The 18,255-nt window shown below is 41.9% G+C and overlaps 1 protein-coding gene across 4 annotated transcripts in view; it reads left to right on the forward strand.

The window, feature by feature from the left end:
- Positions 1 to 18,255, forward strand: part of LOC139164685 (glutamate decarboxylase 1-like) — a 53,583-nt gene that overhangs the window by 21,675 nt on the left and 13,653 nt on the right. For 3 of the 4 annotated variants that reach the window (XM_070747124.1, XM_070747126.1, XM_070747125.1), the window contains 6 exons: positions 347 to 426; positions 1,644 to 1,698; positions 7,872 to 7,988; positions 15,376 to 15,440; positions 16,670 to 16,748; positions 17,517 to 17,666. In XM_070747124.1, the coding sequence (XP_070603225.1) occupies positions 347 to 426; positions 1,644 to 1,698; positions 7,872 to 7,988; positions 15,376 to 15,440; positions 16,670 to 16,748; positions 17,517 to 17,666 (546 nt within the window). The remainder of the gene's footprint in view (positions 1 to 346; positions 427 to 1,643; positions 1,699 to 7,871; positions 7,989 to 15,375; positions 15,441 to 16,669; positions 16,749 to 17,516; positions 17,667 to 18,255) is intronic. The other variant, XM_070747127.1, reaches the window with a different exon arrangement.

An 18,255-nucleotide genomic window follows, 5' to 3' on the forward strand; every position in this document is an offset into this window, starting at 1 on the left:
CCTGGCTTTTATTCTAGAAGTATTATTATTATGTATTAAAGATATAATTGGGAGAACTGAAAAACTCTATGAGCAGCAGAACTCCCATACTTAGAGAGCATCAGATGTGAAAGACATGCCTAACGTAAATTCTGATGTGCATAAAATTTGACTCATTTTGTGATAATTTAAGGAAGATGACTAGCCTAAGCAGTTATAAATTAAAAAACTATAAATCAAAGAATTTGGAACTTTGATTATATTATCCACATGGATCACAACAGTACTGTATTATTTATCCCTAATGCATTTGGTGAAGTCTTTTTTTTTTTCTCTATTTGATTGTTTCTCTCCTAAATTATTTCAGAGTCACTATTCTATTAAAAAGGCAGCAGCAGTTGTGGGAATTGGGGTGGATAATGTTATTGCTATCAAATGTGATGAAAGGTAAGGTTCTCAAGGTTTTCCTGCATAATACCATCAGTATGTACAATTCGCTTCCTCTAATGTTCTTTGATAGAGATGTATTTTCATCTTCCAGCTTCATTATTTTCACAAAGTGCACCCCCTCTCCTCCCAGTAGGTTAAATTGCCCTGAGCAAATAACTTAGTTGTCATTTATTTGACAATAATTTCTATTTCCTTGGAGCGTTTCACAAACAATAAGAAGCAGGTACTTTTCCCAAAGAAGCACAGGTTTATTTCAATTATTGCCTCCAGACAATTTTTCCTCCAGCATTGTACAGATATGCCATGAAATCAAGGGATTCTTGTAAAATGTATCAATTAATTTTTCATAAATAATATATCAGCTCAAACTAGGTCTATTGTCCCCATCGGAGTCATCAAGATGTAGCTGCTGAAATTAGTTGTCACAGGGAAAAAAATGGTTTTATGTATAAGGATATCAAGAACACCAATGCATTTAATGAATGAGCCCATTAGAAATTGAATGATGTTTTAACAAAGCATATTAGTACAATTTAAAACAATAAATGACTTTTTTTCTGAACTTCTACTGTAAATCCAAGCCTAGTTCCTCTCCAAGCAGTAAACAACATTTTATTATATTATTTTATTTTGTTTGCTGAAGGGGGGGGGGGGGATAAAGACTTCATTGATACCATTTTATCAATGTTGTTCCTTGAAGATGGAAAGGGAGATGGAAAAGGAGATTTTCATGCTTTATGCTTCATGCTTATTGTGTCTTTATTTACTATTGTCACAGTTTTCTGCATATTCAAAGGTAATATAGGTAGATGCCTCTTCTTGTGCAGGTTGCCACATAATTATTAATGTAGCCTCCCTTTGCAAATGGATTTTTAATTAGAATATTGTTCTACAGTACTGAGGAAGTTTATGATGTATCATGAAGAAAATGAACAATGGAAGAATTAGACCTACAATCTCTATCCATTCTTCTTCATTTTACTCTTTCTCTCTCTCTCTCCCCCCCCCTCTCTCTCTCTCTCTGTGTAAGTGTGTCCATTTTGAGAATACCGCAATTGGATGGGATTTGATTCTCATGGGGATTTGTTCAGAAGTACCTATCTGTGATCTGTGAATTGTTTCGCTTGCAAAAGAGAAGTTTTTTACATTTTTGGAAATTTTGAGCATGTCATCTTTCTCAAACACTACATTTCACTTTTAAAATGTTTTAACAGAGGGAAAATGATTCCATCCGAACTGGAGGAAAATATTATCAAAGTCAAGAGACAGGTTTGTTGGTTTGTTTTCTTGTTGTATTGATTTTATGCTTCATAGCATATTTATTAATTTGATAAAGTAGGATATTTCCCTTCAAAGATTCAGTCTGTATTCACATGACTATTCCTCTGGAGCATAATTTGGTTTATAATTTTGAATTATCATGCTAATGGAAATTTAGCTCTAATGGGATATCTAGAAATACGCAGAAAAGTTTTCTTTCTTTTCTTTTTTCTTTTTCCAAAAAGGAAAAGACAGACAAATGGACAGATACTGATAGAAACAACAACCCATTGCTTAGCTTTGCTTCTAGCATAGACAAACAAAAACAACAGGTTAATGAGAGGATGGTTTTAAAAGACAATAATTTCTCACAGTTCAGTTACACTGAAGAGGAAGATGTCATAAGGAAAATCATCCTTTGGACACTTCTTATATTAGAAAATGCTGGCATTGGGTAGGCTGCAAAAATTTAGAATACAAAGCAGTGGGGAGGGAGGTTGGTATATGGAAATAACATCCTTGGTCACCTTGTATAGTAAGCTCAACCAGTGTTGCAGAGGTATATCTACTGCCATCTCTTGCTCCACGCATGGAAGCTCCTATAAAAAGGGCAACCAGAAACTAGCAAAAGAAACAATTTCTGTGTTGTTGTATAACATACGTAACCTAACTGAAGAGATCATATTAAAGTATACACACCTATAGAACTCATATTTCTATGCCTCACTATGTACTTCCGGATTGAAAGTAAAATCTATAAATAGTTCAAAGGGACTCAAAACTCATACATTATAGAAACAGCAATGTAACATCTAGAGATTAGTTTTCCATTGTCTCAGTTGCAATCTGAATCTACTACATAGATGACATAGATGACATCTTTGTCAAAATAAAGAATAATAGTTAGAAAATATATAATCAACCATACTTACAAGGGAATCAAATTCACAGAAACAGAAACCAACAAATTAACCCTTATAGATATCCTAATTACGCTATACAAAAATACAGCATGTTACAAACATAAATCTGCCAAAAAAATAATCCACCAACCAAATCTCCAACTACAATAATAAACCGTGACAAGTCACTTCATATGGTATTGTTGAATAGAATAAAATAGAATAGAACAAAGCAGAACAGAACAGAATAGAATAGAATTCTTTATTGGCCAAGTGTGATTGGACACACAAAGAATTTGTCATTGGTGCATATGCTCTCAGTGTACATAAAATAAAAGATACATTTGTCAAGAATCATGAAGTACAACACAATGATTGTCATAGGGTTCTTGTTTGAACCAGGAAACCAGGAAACAATCAATATTAATATACCGTATTTTTCGCTCTATAAGACGCACCTGCTGATAAGACGCACCTAGATTTTAGAGGAGGAAAATAGAAAAAAAATATTTTGAGCCAAAAAGGGAAGAGGAAGAAGGAAGGAGTGAAAGAAGGGAGTGAGGGAGGAAAGAAGGGAGGAAGGAAAAGGAAAGCAAGAAATGGAGGGAGGAAAGGAAGGAAGGAAGGAAAGAAAGAAAGAAAGAAAGGGGGAAGGGACAGGAACAGAGGAAGGAATCAAGGAAACTTATGAAAGGGGAGAGTAAGAGAGGAAGGACTGAAGGGAGGGAGGGAGGGAAGAAGGTAGGAAGGAGAAAGAAAAGAAGAAATAGAGGAAGGGAAGGTAAAAGAGAGAAAGAAAAAGAGCAAGAAAGAAAGCAAGAAAGAGAGAAAGAAAAAGAGCAAGAAAGAAAGCAAGAAAGAGAGAAAGAAAGAAAATGAAAGAGAAATAAAAATAGAGAGGGGGAATGAAAGAAATGGAAGGAGGGAAGGAAGGAGAGAAAGCAAGAGAAAGAAAGAAAGCAAGAGAAAGAAAAAAGAATGAAAGAGCAAAAGAGCAAGTGAGAAAAAGAAAGAAAGAGAGAAAGAAAGAAAGAAAGGCAACTTCAAAGAAAGGCTCACTGAGCATCTCTCACTCTCTCTCTCTTTCTACCCCTCTTTCTTTCTTTCTCTTCCTTTCTCTCTCTCCTCTTCCTTTATCTCCTCTCTCTCCCTCCCTCTCTCTTTCTCTCCCCCCTCTCTCCCCCTTTCCCTCTCTCTTTCTCTCTCTCCCTCTCTTGCTATCTCTCCCCCTCTCCCTCTCTCTTTCTCTCCCCCCTCTCCCCCCTTTCCCTCTCTCTTTATCTCTCTCCCTCTCTTGCTATCTCTCCCCGCTCTCCCACTCTCTTTCTCCCTCTCCCCCTCTTTCTCTCTCTTCTTCTCACTTTCTCTCTCTTGTTTTCTTTCTGTCTCTTTTGCTTTCTCTCTCTCTCACTTTCTCTCTTGTTTTCTTTCTCACGCTCTTTCTTTCTCTTGTTCTCTCTCTCTTGCTATCTCTTTCTCTCCCCCCTTTCTCTCACTCTCTCTTTCTCACTTTCTCTCTATCTTGCTGTCTGTTGCTCTCACTCACTCTCGTTCTCTCTCTGTTCTTCTCAGCTGTGACGCGCACACGCCCTGCCCGCCTCACCTTTGCCGAGAGCACTTTCGTCCCGGGCTCTCAGCAAGGGGGTTGTAGGAGAGGCGGGGCCGGCGGCAAAGGTGATATTCAATGTCGGGGGTGCACGGGTGGTTGCACGCGCTCCCTATCTCCCTGCTAGCCCACTCGTAATATTCAAAATAAGAAAAACCTTCGCCGGCAAAGGCTTTTCTTATTTTGAATATTACGAGTGGGCTAGCAGGGAGATAGGGAGCGCGCGCAACCGCCCGTGCGCCCCCGACATTGAATATCACCTTCGCCGGCCTCCGCTGAGAAAAACCTTTGCCGGCATTTCCTCTCGGCGTCAAGGAGGCGCAGCGGCGGGCGGAGAGAGGGAAGGGGGGGCCAGCGGCATCCCTCCTGGCCTTGGTGGGCCGCCCGACCCTCCCCACCTCCTGCAAATGCGGCGGGCGGCGGGGGGAGAGCGAGGAGCCGGTTCCGGTGGGTGCGGGGCTTGGCTGGCTGGCTGGCGGGGGGAGCGCCACTGGTGGTGTGGAGGGAGACCCTCCTCCGGGAGGGAGGGTGCCAGGCAGCAGCTAGCCAGCCAGCTGGCGGGATGGCGCTTCCGAGTTCGCAGCCTCCCCCCCCCCCCTGCCTGCATCTTCGCTCCATAAGACGGGGCTGATTTTTCATCCTACTTTGGGAGGAAAAAAACTGTGTCTTATGGAGCGAAAAATACGGTAAATCATAAGGATTTATTATCAATATTACCATGAGATTCCCAGAGACCAGTCTTTACTTGAGGGTGTTACAAGATATGCTTTGTTTGGTTGAAAAAAGACATTTCATTTTATTTTTTATTGACACATTTTAATTAATGCAATATTTATTATCTGGTAGCTAATAAGGAAGGTGTTTAAAGTTATTTATTTATTTATTTATTTTGTTATACAAATACAATGGTACCTCATGATACGAACCCCTCGCCATATGAACAACCCGAGATACGAACCCTGGGTTCGGAAATTTTTTGCCTCTTCTTGCAAACTTTTTCCGTCTTACGAACCCCCCACAGCCGGGGGGCTTCTCGGTATCCTCCTGAACCCCAACGCCAAACCCGAACTTCCAGGTTCAGCGTTCGGGAGGCCGCCGAGAAGCCCCCTGGCTGTTTCAAAAGACAACAGCCGGGCGGCGGGACTTCTCGGCGGCCTCCCAAATGCCGAACCCGGAAGTTTGGCAAAAGTTCGGGTTCAGGAGGCCGCCGAGAAGCCCTGCCACCCGCCTGTCGCTTTTTGAAATAGCTGGGGGGCTTCTCAACGTCCTCCTGAACCCGAATGCCAAACCTGAACTTCCGGGTTCGGTGTTCGGGAGGCTGCCGAGAAGCCCCCCGGCTGTTTCAAAAGTTGACAGCTGGGCAGCAGGGCTTCTTGGTGGCCATCCAAACCCGAACTTTTGCCAAACTTCCAGGTTTGGCATTGGGAGAAGGCTGAGAAGCGCCCAGCTGTTTCAAATGGTGACAGCCGGGTGGCGGCGTTTTTTGCGGGGGGGTTTTGTTGCATGCATTAATTCATTTTACATTGTTTCCTATGGGAAACAATATTTCATCTTACGAACTTTTCGCCTTACGAACCTCCCCCGGGAACCAATTAGGTTCGTAAGACGAGGTATTACTGTATAGTATTGTAGTATGTTTAACATAATATAAGTATAAAGTAGAGATAGAAAAGATAAAAACACATTGGGAGAGGAATGGTAGGCACAAAAATGCACTTATGCACACCCCTTACAGACGTCTTAGAAAAGGTTGAAGATTTTGGGATTGGGGGAAGAAACAACAGAGTCCGGTAGTGAATTCCAGGCGTTGACCACTCTATTGCTGAAATCGTATTTTCTGCAGTCTAGTTTGGAGCAATTTATATTTAGTTTGTATCTATTGCATGCTCTTGTGTTGTTGTTGTTGTTAAAGGTGAAGTAGTCGCCAACAGGGAGTACATTGTGATATATGATTTTATGAACAACAGTTAAATCAGTTCGGAGGCAGTGTAGCTGTAAATTTTCTAAACATAGTAATTGAAGTCTGGAGGAGTAAGGTAATTTGTTGCGTGAGGAGTGGAGGACTCTTCTTGTGAAGTATTTTTGGACTCCTTCAATTGTATTAATGTCTGTTATGCAGTGAGGATTCCATACAGGTGAGCTGTATTCAATAATTGGTCTGACAAATGTTTTCTATGCTCTGGTTAGTATTTATTATTTATTTATTCATTTGTCCAATACACAAGTATATAGGAAGAAAATAGACATGTGATAATATAAAAGGGTGAAAGTGGGCTTAGAGGAGAGGATATATGACAGGAAGAGAATATATAAGATAGGTGAAAGAAAGGAAAGACAGTTGGACAGGGGATGAAAGGCACACCAGTGCACTTATGTACGCCCCTTACTGGCCTCTTAGGAATCTGGAGAGGTCAGTCGTGGAGAGTCTAAGGGAGAAGTGTTGGGGGTTAGGGGTTGACACAATTGAGTCCGGTAATGAGTTCCACGCTTCGATAACTCGATTATTGAAATCATATTTTTTACAGTCAAGTTTGGTGTGGTTCGTATTGAGTTTGAATTTGTTGCGTGCTCTTGTGTTGTTGTGGTTGAAGCTGAAGTAGTCATTGACTGGTAGAACATTGCAGCATATGATCTTGTGGGCAATACTCAAATCATGTTTTAGATGCCGTAGTTCTAGGCTTTCTAGGCCTAGGATTGTAAGTCTATTTTTGTAGGATATTCTGTTTCGAGTGGAGGAGTGAAGGGCTCTTCTGGTGAAATATCTTTGGACCTTTTCAAGAGTGTTGATGTCTGAGATGTGGTATGGGTTCCAGACGGATGAGCAGTAGTCTAAGATGGGTCTGGCAAAAGTTTTGTTGGCTCTTGTGAGTAGAGTAAGATTGCCTGAGCAGAAGCTGCTTAGGATCAGATTAACAACTCTAGAGTTTAGTTTAGTTTAGTTTTATTGGATTTATATGCCGCCCCTCTCCGAAAACTCGGGGCGGCTAACAACAATCATGAAAATATGCAATAAAATCCAATACTAAAAGCAAATGAAAACCCCTTAATATATAAAAACCAAACATACATAGAGGCTTTTTTGGTGATATTGTTGCAGTGGGCTTTAGCACTTAGGTCATTCGATATTAGTATTCCAAGGTGCTTCTAGAGTAGAAGCTGTATAGAATTAAGTTTGTGACTCTTAGTGCTTTTTTGACAATGCTGTTGCAGTGGGCTCTGGCACTTAGGTTATTGGAAATTAGTAGTCCAAGGTCTTTGACTGAGCGAGGGTCTTCTGCGAGTTCAATTTGTCCAAGTATGTATTTAGTATTCATATTCTTTTTACCAATGTGTAAGACAGAGCATTTCCTGGATGAGATTTGCAGTTGCCAGTTGTTAGACCATTCAGCTACATGTTCAAGGTCCTTTTGAAGGGTAGAAATATTATAGGAGGTATTACCGGTAAGTAGCTTAACATCATCAGCAAAGAGAACAAAGTTTAAACAAAGTTTAACAAAGTTTAAAACACACAAATTGCTTTATGAATACATGAATTGATCTCTTCTGAGCTAAAATGTCGTAACTGTACCTAGCCACCCCATCCAAAATGGAAAGATGTTTTAATTATAAAAATGATTATGACAGAGACAAATTGCAAGGGCTTTATTAATGTAGGTTGCTGCATTCTTTTTCAGGGAAAAATACCACTGTATGTTAGTGCCACAGCTGGGACAACAGTCTATGGAGCCTTTGATCCTCTTTCCAACATTGCTGATATTTGTGAAAAATACAATCTTTGGATGCATGTGGATGTAAGATCCTTGTTTTCACACTGAATTGCTGCAACAAACTAGTAGTGAGACAGAATTGGGCTGCTGTGTAAGCTGCTGCCAGTTGTCTCTTCACAAATGTACATGCCTAGCTTCCTCAATATGCAGAGTCAGCTTGAAGCAGCTTACAAATCTATTTTATCAGTCTAGAAAAAAATACTGCATTTTTAAGGGTATAAGACACACCGTCCCCCTCCCCAAAAGAGGGTGGAAATGTCAGTGTGTCTTATACACCGAATGCAGCCAATTTTGTTGTCTGGAAGTGCCCCCCCACCCCTGGCCTGCAGAGAGCTCTTAGATGATGAGGAATGTCAAAAATGTGAAAAAAATTTTTTTTGCAATAATGGGATGGTAAAGGGTTCAGGGAGCATGCAGAGCGCTCCTGGGTATTGGGGAATGTTAAGTCCTTAGCGGAATGAAGGACTGCACTCGTGGGTGAGTAACGGCTCTTTATTAATAACAAGTAACGGTTACAGAACTCAGCAAAAAGACAACATGGCCGTGCCTGGCAGCTATTTATATATCGGGCTGCCAGGCTCAGCCAACCAATCACGTTATAGTATTCTCCCGCCCAAAGAATATGGGGCGGATACAAGGCTTAACTCTCCTCAGGACACAACAGGGAATGGCAAAAATGGCCTCATTTTTGTGAAAAGCATGCCCTTTTCACCCATTTATTCACAAAAATGTCCCCATTTTTATGAAAAATGGGCCATTATTTTGCAAAAATGGGGTGGGCAAAGTGTCTGGGGAGCAGGCAGAGTGCTCCTGGGGACTGGGGAAAGGCAAAAATACCTCACCTTTTGTGAACAAATGGTCCAAAACAGTGCATTTTTCACAAAAATTACAGCATTTTTGCCATCCCCCAGCACCCAGGAGTTCTATGCAGGCTTCCCAGGCCCTTTGCCCACCCAATTTTTGAGAAAAAATGGGCAAAAACCAGCTTGTTTTTCATAGAAAGAGGACTGTTTTTGCCTTCTAATTACCCCATATAGCATGACTGGAGGAGGAATTCTGGGAGTTGAAGTCCATTAGTCTGAAACCTGCCAAGTTTGAAGTTTGTAAAAAGTATACATGCTTATAAAAAGTATTCTGCTACACTGGTATTTCATTAAATAATATATTACTATACCATTTATTTAATTCAACTTCTATGCTGCCCAATCCCGTGGGACTCAGGGTGGTTTACAACAATGCAAATATAGTACAATAATAAAAAGAATTATAAACTAAAACTATAAACCCTGTTATCAGATTTCAAACATTAATAATCCAACTATTTACATTTAGTCAATGCATATTCAACAATAACCTATAGATGAAGTGTATCCAACAACATGCATACCAATCAAAAACAACTTGGCCATGCCAGATGTTAGGATCCATGAACTGCCAGCAGAGTCAGGTCTTCCAGAGACTTTCAGAAGGCCAGTAGAGTGGGAGCAGTATGGGCAACAGAGGAGGATTGGTTCCATAGAGCCGGGGCAGCCACAGAGAAGGCTCTCCCCTGTGGTCCCACCAACCTATATTGCTTAGTCAATGGGATCCGGAGTTCAAAATATTTTTTTCCTTGTTTTCCACCTCTAAAATCTATGTGTGTCTTATATTCCAATGCATTTTATACTCCGAAAAATACAGTACTAATTAATTGGTTAAATGTATATGCCATCCATCTCAACCTCCAAAATGATTCTGGATGGCATCAATGATTTGAAGAGAGGTTGCTTGTTTCTGTGGACATTGCAAACTCTAGTTTCTTTTCAGATTGTATAAAACCTATATGATAGATTTATACAGCCCAATAAATATAAATGTACAGCAAAGGCATGTGTATAAATAACAGTTATTAAAACAATTTAGAACTCAGTGAATTGGTTGATTTATAAAATTTATTTATAATTGCATATGATGAGATAACCATGAAAGATGTTACTGGCTTTCAAGGAGAGAAAGGTTATTAAGATGACCCTTAAGATTATTCATTTAATGTAAGGTAAGAAGAAAATCTTGGTTATATCAGAATAACACCCTAAGCCAGAATATAACTAATGGAATGTTACAGGAGATCATTGACTTCAGTAATTTTCTTCCTATGACTAATTCATATTATTCAGTACATACAGTGATCTCTCGGTTAGCGCGGGGGTTACGTTCCAAGACCTCCCGCGCTAACCGATTTCCGCGTTATATTGGATGCGGAAGTAAAACCACCATCTGCGCATGTGTGCCATTTTTTTCATGGCCGCACATGCGCAGATGGTGGAGTTTGCGTGTGGGCGGCGGGGAAGACCAAGGGGAGGTTCCTTCAGCCGCCCAACAGCTGATCTGCTCCGCAGCGCGGAAGCAGCGAGGAGCCGAAGATGGGGTAAAGGCAAAGGGGAAACCCCATCTTCGGCTCCTCGCTGCTGCCGCGCTGCGGAGCGGATCAGGTGTTGGGCGGCTGAAGGAACTGAATGTCCCTTGGTCTTCCCGCTTGCCGCTTGCCAGTCCACACACGCCCCCCTGGATGAGCCGGCCACAGGGGCGAGGGGTGGGGATGAAGGGGCAGGACTTCCCGGGCGGAAGGCATGCTCGGCTCTGCCGCTCCAGCCCCTTTCGGCCGAGCAGCCAGGGAAGTCGAGCCAGGCGTGGCGGCGGCCTGCGCCGATGTTCCCCGCTGCGACGGAAGGCAGTCGCTTGGCTAGGGAGGCTCGGCCGAAAGCGGCTGGAGCGGCAGAGCCGAGCACGCCTTCCGCCCGGGAAGTCCTGCCCCTTCATCCCCACCCCTCGCCCCTGTGGTCGGCGGGAATGAAAGGGCAGGACTCCCTGGGTGGAAGGCGTGCTCGGCTCTGCCGCTCCAGCCGCTTTCGGCCGAGCCTCCCTAGCCAAGCGACTGCCTTCCGTCGCAGCGGGGAACATCGGCGCAGGCCGCCGCCACGCCTGGCTCGACTTCCCTGGCTGCTTGGCCGGGGAGGCTCGGCCGAAAGCGGCTGGAGCCGAGCACGCCTTCCACCCAGCGATTGTTCCGCTGCCGCCAGCATGGCCTGGCTGGCAGCAGAAAATGTAACGGAGCCCACGGGGGATTCGCCTTCCTCCCACCCGCAGCCGAGACTGATTGTGGGCTCCTTCGCAACCTCGGAGAGCTTCCGGGGCAGGGAGGAAAGCGAATGCCACGGGGCTGGGCTCGGCTCCCCCCTCGGCTCCCCCCCTTACCAGCCCCGCCGCGGAAGGCTCCATTCTGTTCCCTGCCGGCCCGATTGAGCGGCCGGCGGTCTCCATTCAGGGAACAGAATAAAAAAAAATTTTTTTTTTAAATTTTTTTTTTTTTTTAAATTTTTAAAAATAATATTTTAATATTTTATTTTTTAAATAATATTTTTTGAAAAACCGCGTTGCAGCGTTTCGCGCTAATCGAGAACGCGCAAGTCGAGGGACCACTGTAATATGACACATTTTAAAACAGTATTTTGTGTTGACTCCTGGCAACTGCTTGGACTGCAAAAGCTAAAAGATTCAATGTCACCTAGACAACTTGGTGCCGAAGGTTTATAACTTATAGACTCCTGGTGGAGTTTACCACTATATCAAGCCAGCTCTTAAACAGTACTTTACTTAAACTTAGAAAAAAAATCTCCCTTTAACTTAAAATGTTTTAAACATAATATTTTCAATAATGGATACTAATAGAAAATTGAAGTAAAAAAATAATTTGCTACACCAACATATTATTCTATCCAGTTTGGTCTACCGTGTTTCCCCAAAACTAGGACCTGTCTGGATAATAAGCCCAATTGGGCTTTTAAGCACATGCACTAGAATAAGCCCCCCCAATAAACCCCCCTTTAAACGCATGCACAGTTTCTGTGCAAATAACATGACGTGAGGAGCCGAGGCCAGGGGGGGAAAGGGAGGGGGAACATGCCCACATGCCCCACACCCATCTGCCATCCACAAACCCTAGCTCGCAGGCCCTTTCTCTTAGTGGCAGCCACGAAAAGAGCAGCTGCAAAAAACCACCTTCTGCCACGCAAATTCCAGCGACCGGTCAGGTCCCACATAGTTGGCCTTCTCCGGCTCCCGTCGACTAAACAATGTTGTCTGGCGGGACCCAGGGGAAGAGCCTTCTCTGTGGTGGCTCCGACCCTCTGGAATCAGCTCCCTCCAGAGATTAGAACTGCCCCTACCCTCCCTACCTTTCGTAAACTCCTCAAAACCCACCTCTGTCGTCAAGCGTGGGGGAACTGAGACATCTCCCCCTGCCTATGTAGTTTTAATGCATGATATGACTGTATGTATGTTTTTTATATATATTGGGGTTCCTTGTTTTTAGATTTTTTTAAATGTACAATTGCTATTTTAGATTTTAAATTATTCGATTTGTCAATACATATTGTTCTTTATCACTGTTGTGAGCCGCCCCGAGTCTGTGGAGAGGGGCGGCATACAAATCTAATAAATAAATAAATAAATAAATAAATAAATAAATAAATAAATAAATAAATAAATAAATAAATAAATAAATAAATAAATAAATAAATAAATAAATAAATAAATAAATAAATAAATAAATAAATAAATAAATAAATAAATAAATAAATAAACAAACAAACAAACAAACAAACAAACAAACAAACAAACAAACAAACAAACAAACAAACAAACAAACAAACAGGCAGGGGGGTGAATAAATAAATAAATAAATAAATAAGTAAGTAAGTAAGTAAGTAAGTAAGTAAGTAAGTAAGTAAGTAAGTAAATCAAACAAACAAACAAACAAAACAAGCAAACAAACAAACAAACAAACAAATAAATAAATAACCCTCTTCCCAGTCCTAGCCCAATCAACCTGGAACTGGGTGAAGGGGGACTGGCGCCAGAGGTCCAAGCAGTGGCTGGTGCAAGCTATCTGCACAGCCATAAGGTGGGATCAGCATGGCCAATTCTTGCCTGCAGCATCACCAGTGAGGATTAGGTCAGAGCCACTGCCACTACCAGCTGAGATTAGCAGGCCAGATTCAGTGAGCCAGGTGCACTGTTGCCACTTGGGAGAAGAAGAGAGAGGAGGCACTGTGAGAGAGCCCATTTCTCAAGTTCTTGTTTTCCCGGGTGGTGGCAGCGCATTCAGCTCCCTGAATCTGGCCTGCTGAGCTCGGCTAGCTCGGTGGCTTTTATTATTTGTTCAGAATTAAGACAGCGTAGCCCAGTGCTGAATCCCAGCTCCTTTTCAGGGCAGGGGGGATGCTCCGGGACATGCATCAGTTGCTTTTCTTTGTGGGGGAGAGGAGGGGTAGAGCTGCAATCCTAGCAGCATCCTCCTCCAAGCAGAAGGAGGCAGATTTCACCAAGGCTGAGCTGCATTGTCTGCCAAAGTGGACCCCACTTTATTGTTTGTTTGTTTGTTTGTTTGTTTGTTGGTTGGTTGGTTGGTTGGTTGGTTGGTTGGTTGGTTGGTTGGTTGGTTGGTTGGTTGGTTGGTTGGTTGGTTGGTTCGTTCGTTCGTTCATTCGTTCATTCATTTATTTATGCCGCCCTTCTCCTTAGACTCAGGGCGGCTTACAACATGTTAGCAATAGCACTTTTAAAAAGCACAGCCAGCCTATTGCCCCCACAATCTGGGTCCTCATTTTACCCACCTCGGAAGGATGGAAGGCTGAGTCAACCTTGAGCCGGTGATGAGATTTGAACCCCTGACCTTCAGATCTACAGTCAGCTTCAGTGGCCTGCAGTACAGCACTCTACCTGCTGCGCCACCCCGGCTCTCTATATTTATTTTATTTTATTGATTGGTTGATTTTGTCCAATACACAATGAGGGTTTTAGTGGGTATACACCTAGTAAAATACATGATGAAGGTTATAGAGCAGTCTTTCCCAACCTTGGCATCTTGAAGAGATCTGGACTTCAACTCCCAGAATTCCCTAGCCAGCGAATGCTGGCTGGGGAATTCTGGGAGTTGAAGTCTAGATCTCTTCAAGATGCCAAGGTTGGGAAACACTGTTATAGAGGATATACTCATAGTAAAATATATCTAAGAAAGAACAGAAGATATAGGAATAGAACATATCAATGAAAGAATAGAAGAAGAGATATAGGAATAGAAGAAAGGTATAGGAGATATTTGCCTTCTACAAATGACCAGCACCCAACTAACTAAGTCCGGGGCAAAGCCACAGGTGGGGAAAAAGGGGCGCATGCAGGGAGGGTTATTTTGTCTTCAGCAGAGTTTCTGTGTATGTGTGTATGTGTGTGTGTGAAAGAGAGAGAGGAGGGTGGTTGGGGTTGCCTCTAGTTTCAGTCTGGCCTTGTAGGCTCCATTAATTCAGAAGATTCCAGAGCTTGCAGGGCCCGGCAAGAAACTCTGCTGCAAACAAAATGACCCTGTGCATGCATTCCAGTGACATATAATTTTTACTGTTCAGAAAGTGAACTCCTACTCATGTGGAGTGTGCGCTGAAATTTGTTGAAAAAGTTCACACGAGACTTTTGGACAAAGAGAACAGAAATGTTTATTCTCTCTGGGTACATAAAAAACGATTTGCAAAGCGGGTACTCTTCATAAAAAAGAGACACTTTTTCAGAAACTAAAGAGCAGGTTATATACTATTACACAGAATTTCTCAACCTATGACAGAGGTACACAGAATTCCTCAACCTATGACAGAGGTACACAGAATTCCTCAACCTATGACAGAGGTACACAGAATTCCTTGCCTAAATATGGTCTACATCCTGTTTCCTTTCTCCTAAAGATGAATAGTACCTTATGTAGTTTATCATATGCCCTAAACAGATACGAATTGGGTTGCTGTCCCTTCTGCAAGAGCAACAGACGCTTATCAGCAAACACTTATCTCCTTAAAACAGAATTTAAACAATAGACACAAAACTTAAAAACAGGAACTACTTATCTTCTGAAAAGAGAATTTAAACAACAGACATTTATCTTCTGAAAACAGAATTTGAACAACAGACGCTGATCTTCTGAAAACAAAATTTAAACTATTTTATACACAATGTATTTTTCCTTCGTGGAGGAAGCCTAAAAGGACATTAACTTGGTTTAAACAGGGTTCCAATTGCCCCCATTAAAAATCAAATTGTCCCCTTGTGGGCCATGTGCCCCACGTTGAGAACCATTGGTCTAGAGGTTAAGGCCCAAGCTAGAACCCACTGTTCCTCTTCCAGAATACAACAGAATAGAAAGAACTACTCTGCATTCTGCTTAGTAAAAAGAAAACGTTTTATAAAATCTCTGTTTTCTCATTTGGGGATTTAGCTTCTCTTTTCCCTTACATTTTTGAAAGGCCACTGTGCTAAGTATGGCTGGCAAAATGTGATAAAAGGTGGAATCTTTTTTACATTTAGATAACTGTGTGTTTAATTTCAACAGGCATCATGGGGAGGTGGATTACTATTGTCAAGAAAGCATTCCCATAAGTTGAGCGGCATTGAAAGGTACGCATCTTGTGATGTAATTTATTTCTACAGCAGTGAGATTAATATATTATTTTTATTGTTTGTTTCTAACCTCTCCCTGAAGAGAAGATAAAGAATATAATTACAATGATAATGACTCATGAACAACCAAAGCGAGTTGTGTTATGAGAAGCGGCTGTGGGGGAATCTAGATCCTATTCCTATAACCTGCACATCAGTTGAAGGAGGAAGAGATATACAATATATTCAGTGGTGGGGTGCTACCAGTTCGCCCTGGTTCAGCGAACCGGTAACACCATCCAGACATCATCAAAAATACTCTGCATAATTCAATGCCTAGGGAGGGTGAAAATCGCCTCCCCTCCCCCCCTAGAGGTCCTCTGGAGGCCAGGAACAACCCATTTCCCAACTTCTGGTGGGCCCAGTAATCTGGTTTTTCACCTTCCCCAGGCTCCAGAGGCTTCACTGGAGCATGGGGAGGGCAAAAAAACATCTCACCCCCCTGGAAGTCCTCCTGAAGCCAAAAAAGCCCTCCCAGAGCATCTGTGCGAGCCAAAAATCAGCTGGCCAGTGTCCACATGCATGCTGGAGCTGAGCTAGGGCAATGCCTTGTGTGCCAGCAGATATGGCTCCACGTGCCTCCTGTAGCACCTGTGCCATAGGTTCGCCATCACTGTTACACAGGATTTAATGCAGAATCATTTTAACAGCATCATCTGTTATCTGTTTGCTCAGTATGCAAATTACAGGGGGTCTAACAATGGATCCGTGATGGTTTTCAAGTGGGACAGCACTAGCTTTTCAAAGTTTTCATAACTATGAATGTTAGAGTAATTGTAGTCTATAGTCATTCAGTTCCTTGATTATAGTAGAATGTTTGAAGCAAGAAGGAACAAAGCACATCTCTAGTGATTTATTGAAGATTTGGGTGAAGATGGGATCATCAGGAACTAAACATATAGCATGTGCATGCACATGAAAATCCTCATGCTGTGCGCCCAAAACACCAGTAGCAAGTAAGAGGAATTCACACATGATTTACATAAGATGACCGGTAATCCGTGCATAATTTTAGAATTTAGTTTTTCCTGCTTTAAAAAAATACTTCTTGTCTTTTAAATGTTCCACATTGAACATCTATTTGCTTTATTATTGTCTTTTTTTTGTTGAGTTTCTATAATCTTATAGTTGCAAATATCAACACAGATAATGCAGCTGCAAATATTAAAATTCTCTTCTTTAATTAGAGCCAACTCTGTTACATGGAATCCTCACAAACTGATGGGTGCTCCACTACAGTGCTCAGCTTTTTTAGTTCATGAAAAGGTAATTTGCCTTTTTTGGGGTGGGGTGGGGTTCAGCTAGGCCTACTTGTTTGCTATTAAAAAATAAGACTTTTATCTAAATAATGTTGGACAAGGAAAGATTTGAAGGACAAGGCTCCCATTGTATCACATGGAAGTTACCAAAATGAATTGGTTTACTTTTGAGTAATCATATGGGCAATAGAGACATTTAATGGAGCTGGGCAACATTTGGGCAGTGAAGGGCTATTACCACACTGTGGACGTGGCTTATGCAGGACGCCCTGCATTTTCTTTCAATATCTTTCAATGCAAATTGGGTGCTCTGGAGTGGAGCTCCAATTTCGCTACCCCACTGCATTCCCCCCGTCCAGGCAGTAGCCCACCCCTGCAAATGGGGCTCCTTGGGAGAAAAAAGTAACGGAACTGACTTGCAACCTTCCCTGCTGGTTTCCCCATTGACTTTGCTTGTGGGAAACTGACAAGGAAGATTGCCAAAGGCTGTGAGATACTACAACTGTTGCCAAGCACTTGAATCATGAACCGAAGATGAGTACAGGGCTGCTGTGACAGCCAGAATTTTGACGACTGGTTGTCAGTACTATCACAACTTTAGCCCCTGAACAAGTGGCCATTAACTGAAGAGCACTTATAATACATGGATATTAGAGATTTGGCTTGATGGGAATCACAGCCGCGCCCTGATTTATTTCTAGAAGGATATCAGATCATAACAATACATAAAATAAAATTCTTGGTAGAAGATTTTCTCATTCTCTATCTCCTCTAGGGTCTTCTCCAAGCCTGCAATCAACTCTGTGCTGACTATCTCTTCCAACCAGACAAGGCTTATGATACAGTTTATGACACTGGAGACAAGACAATCCAGTGTGGCCGACATGTTGATGTCTTCAAACTATGGCTAATGTGGAAAGCTAAAGTAGGAGCACATTCATTACTGGATGAAGTGTCTCACTAAAGATGAGCAAGTCGGTCGCTTTCAGTTTCTTACTTTTTAATGTTAGATTTAGTTCGTTGTATGATAAACTGCATCACTTGAGAATATTTTTTTCAATGAAAATTAATACTATTGATATATATATATATATATATGCAATACATTTGAGTGAATGAATAAATGAATGAATGATAGATAGGTAGACAGACAGACAGACAGACAGAAAGACAGACAGATATAGATTCTGGTCAGTGTTGCTGGGCCTCAGCAATAAAAGTAATTATCTATTATTGCTGGACTTCTTTTTAATGAAGAACTAATAAAAATCTGCAGAGGAATCTTTGTATTCTTGAAAAGGCAGCTTCTTAAATTGCAATATAGCTATTGTTTGTTTGTTTGTTTGTTTGTTTGTTTGTTTGTTTTGTATGCCGCCCTTCTCCGAAGACTCAGGGCAACTTATGTTACTTTATAGTGGAGGACCTTATGTTACTTTTTATTGGAGGACCAGAGCACATTATGTTACTTTATAGCGGAGGACCTTGTTTTAATTTTTTGCTGACCCCAGACAAAT

The sequence above is a fragment of the Erythrolamprus reginae genome, chromosome 3 (genome assembly GCF_031021105.1).
Source record: "Erythrolamprus reginae isolate rEryReg1 chromosome 3, rEryReg1.hap1, whole genome shotgun sequence".
NCBI lineage: Eukaryota > Metazoa > Chordata > Lepidosauria > Squamata > Dipsadidae > Erythrolamprus > Erythrolamprus reginae.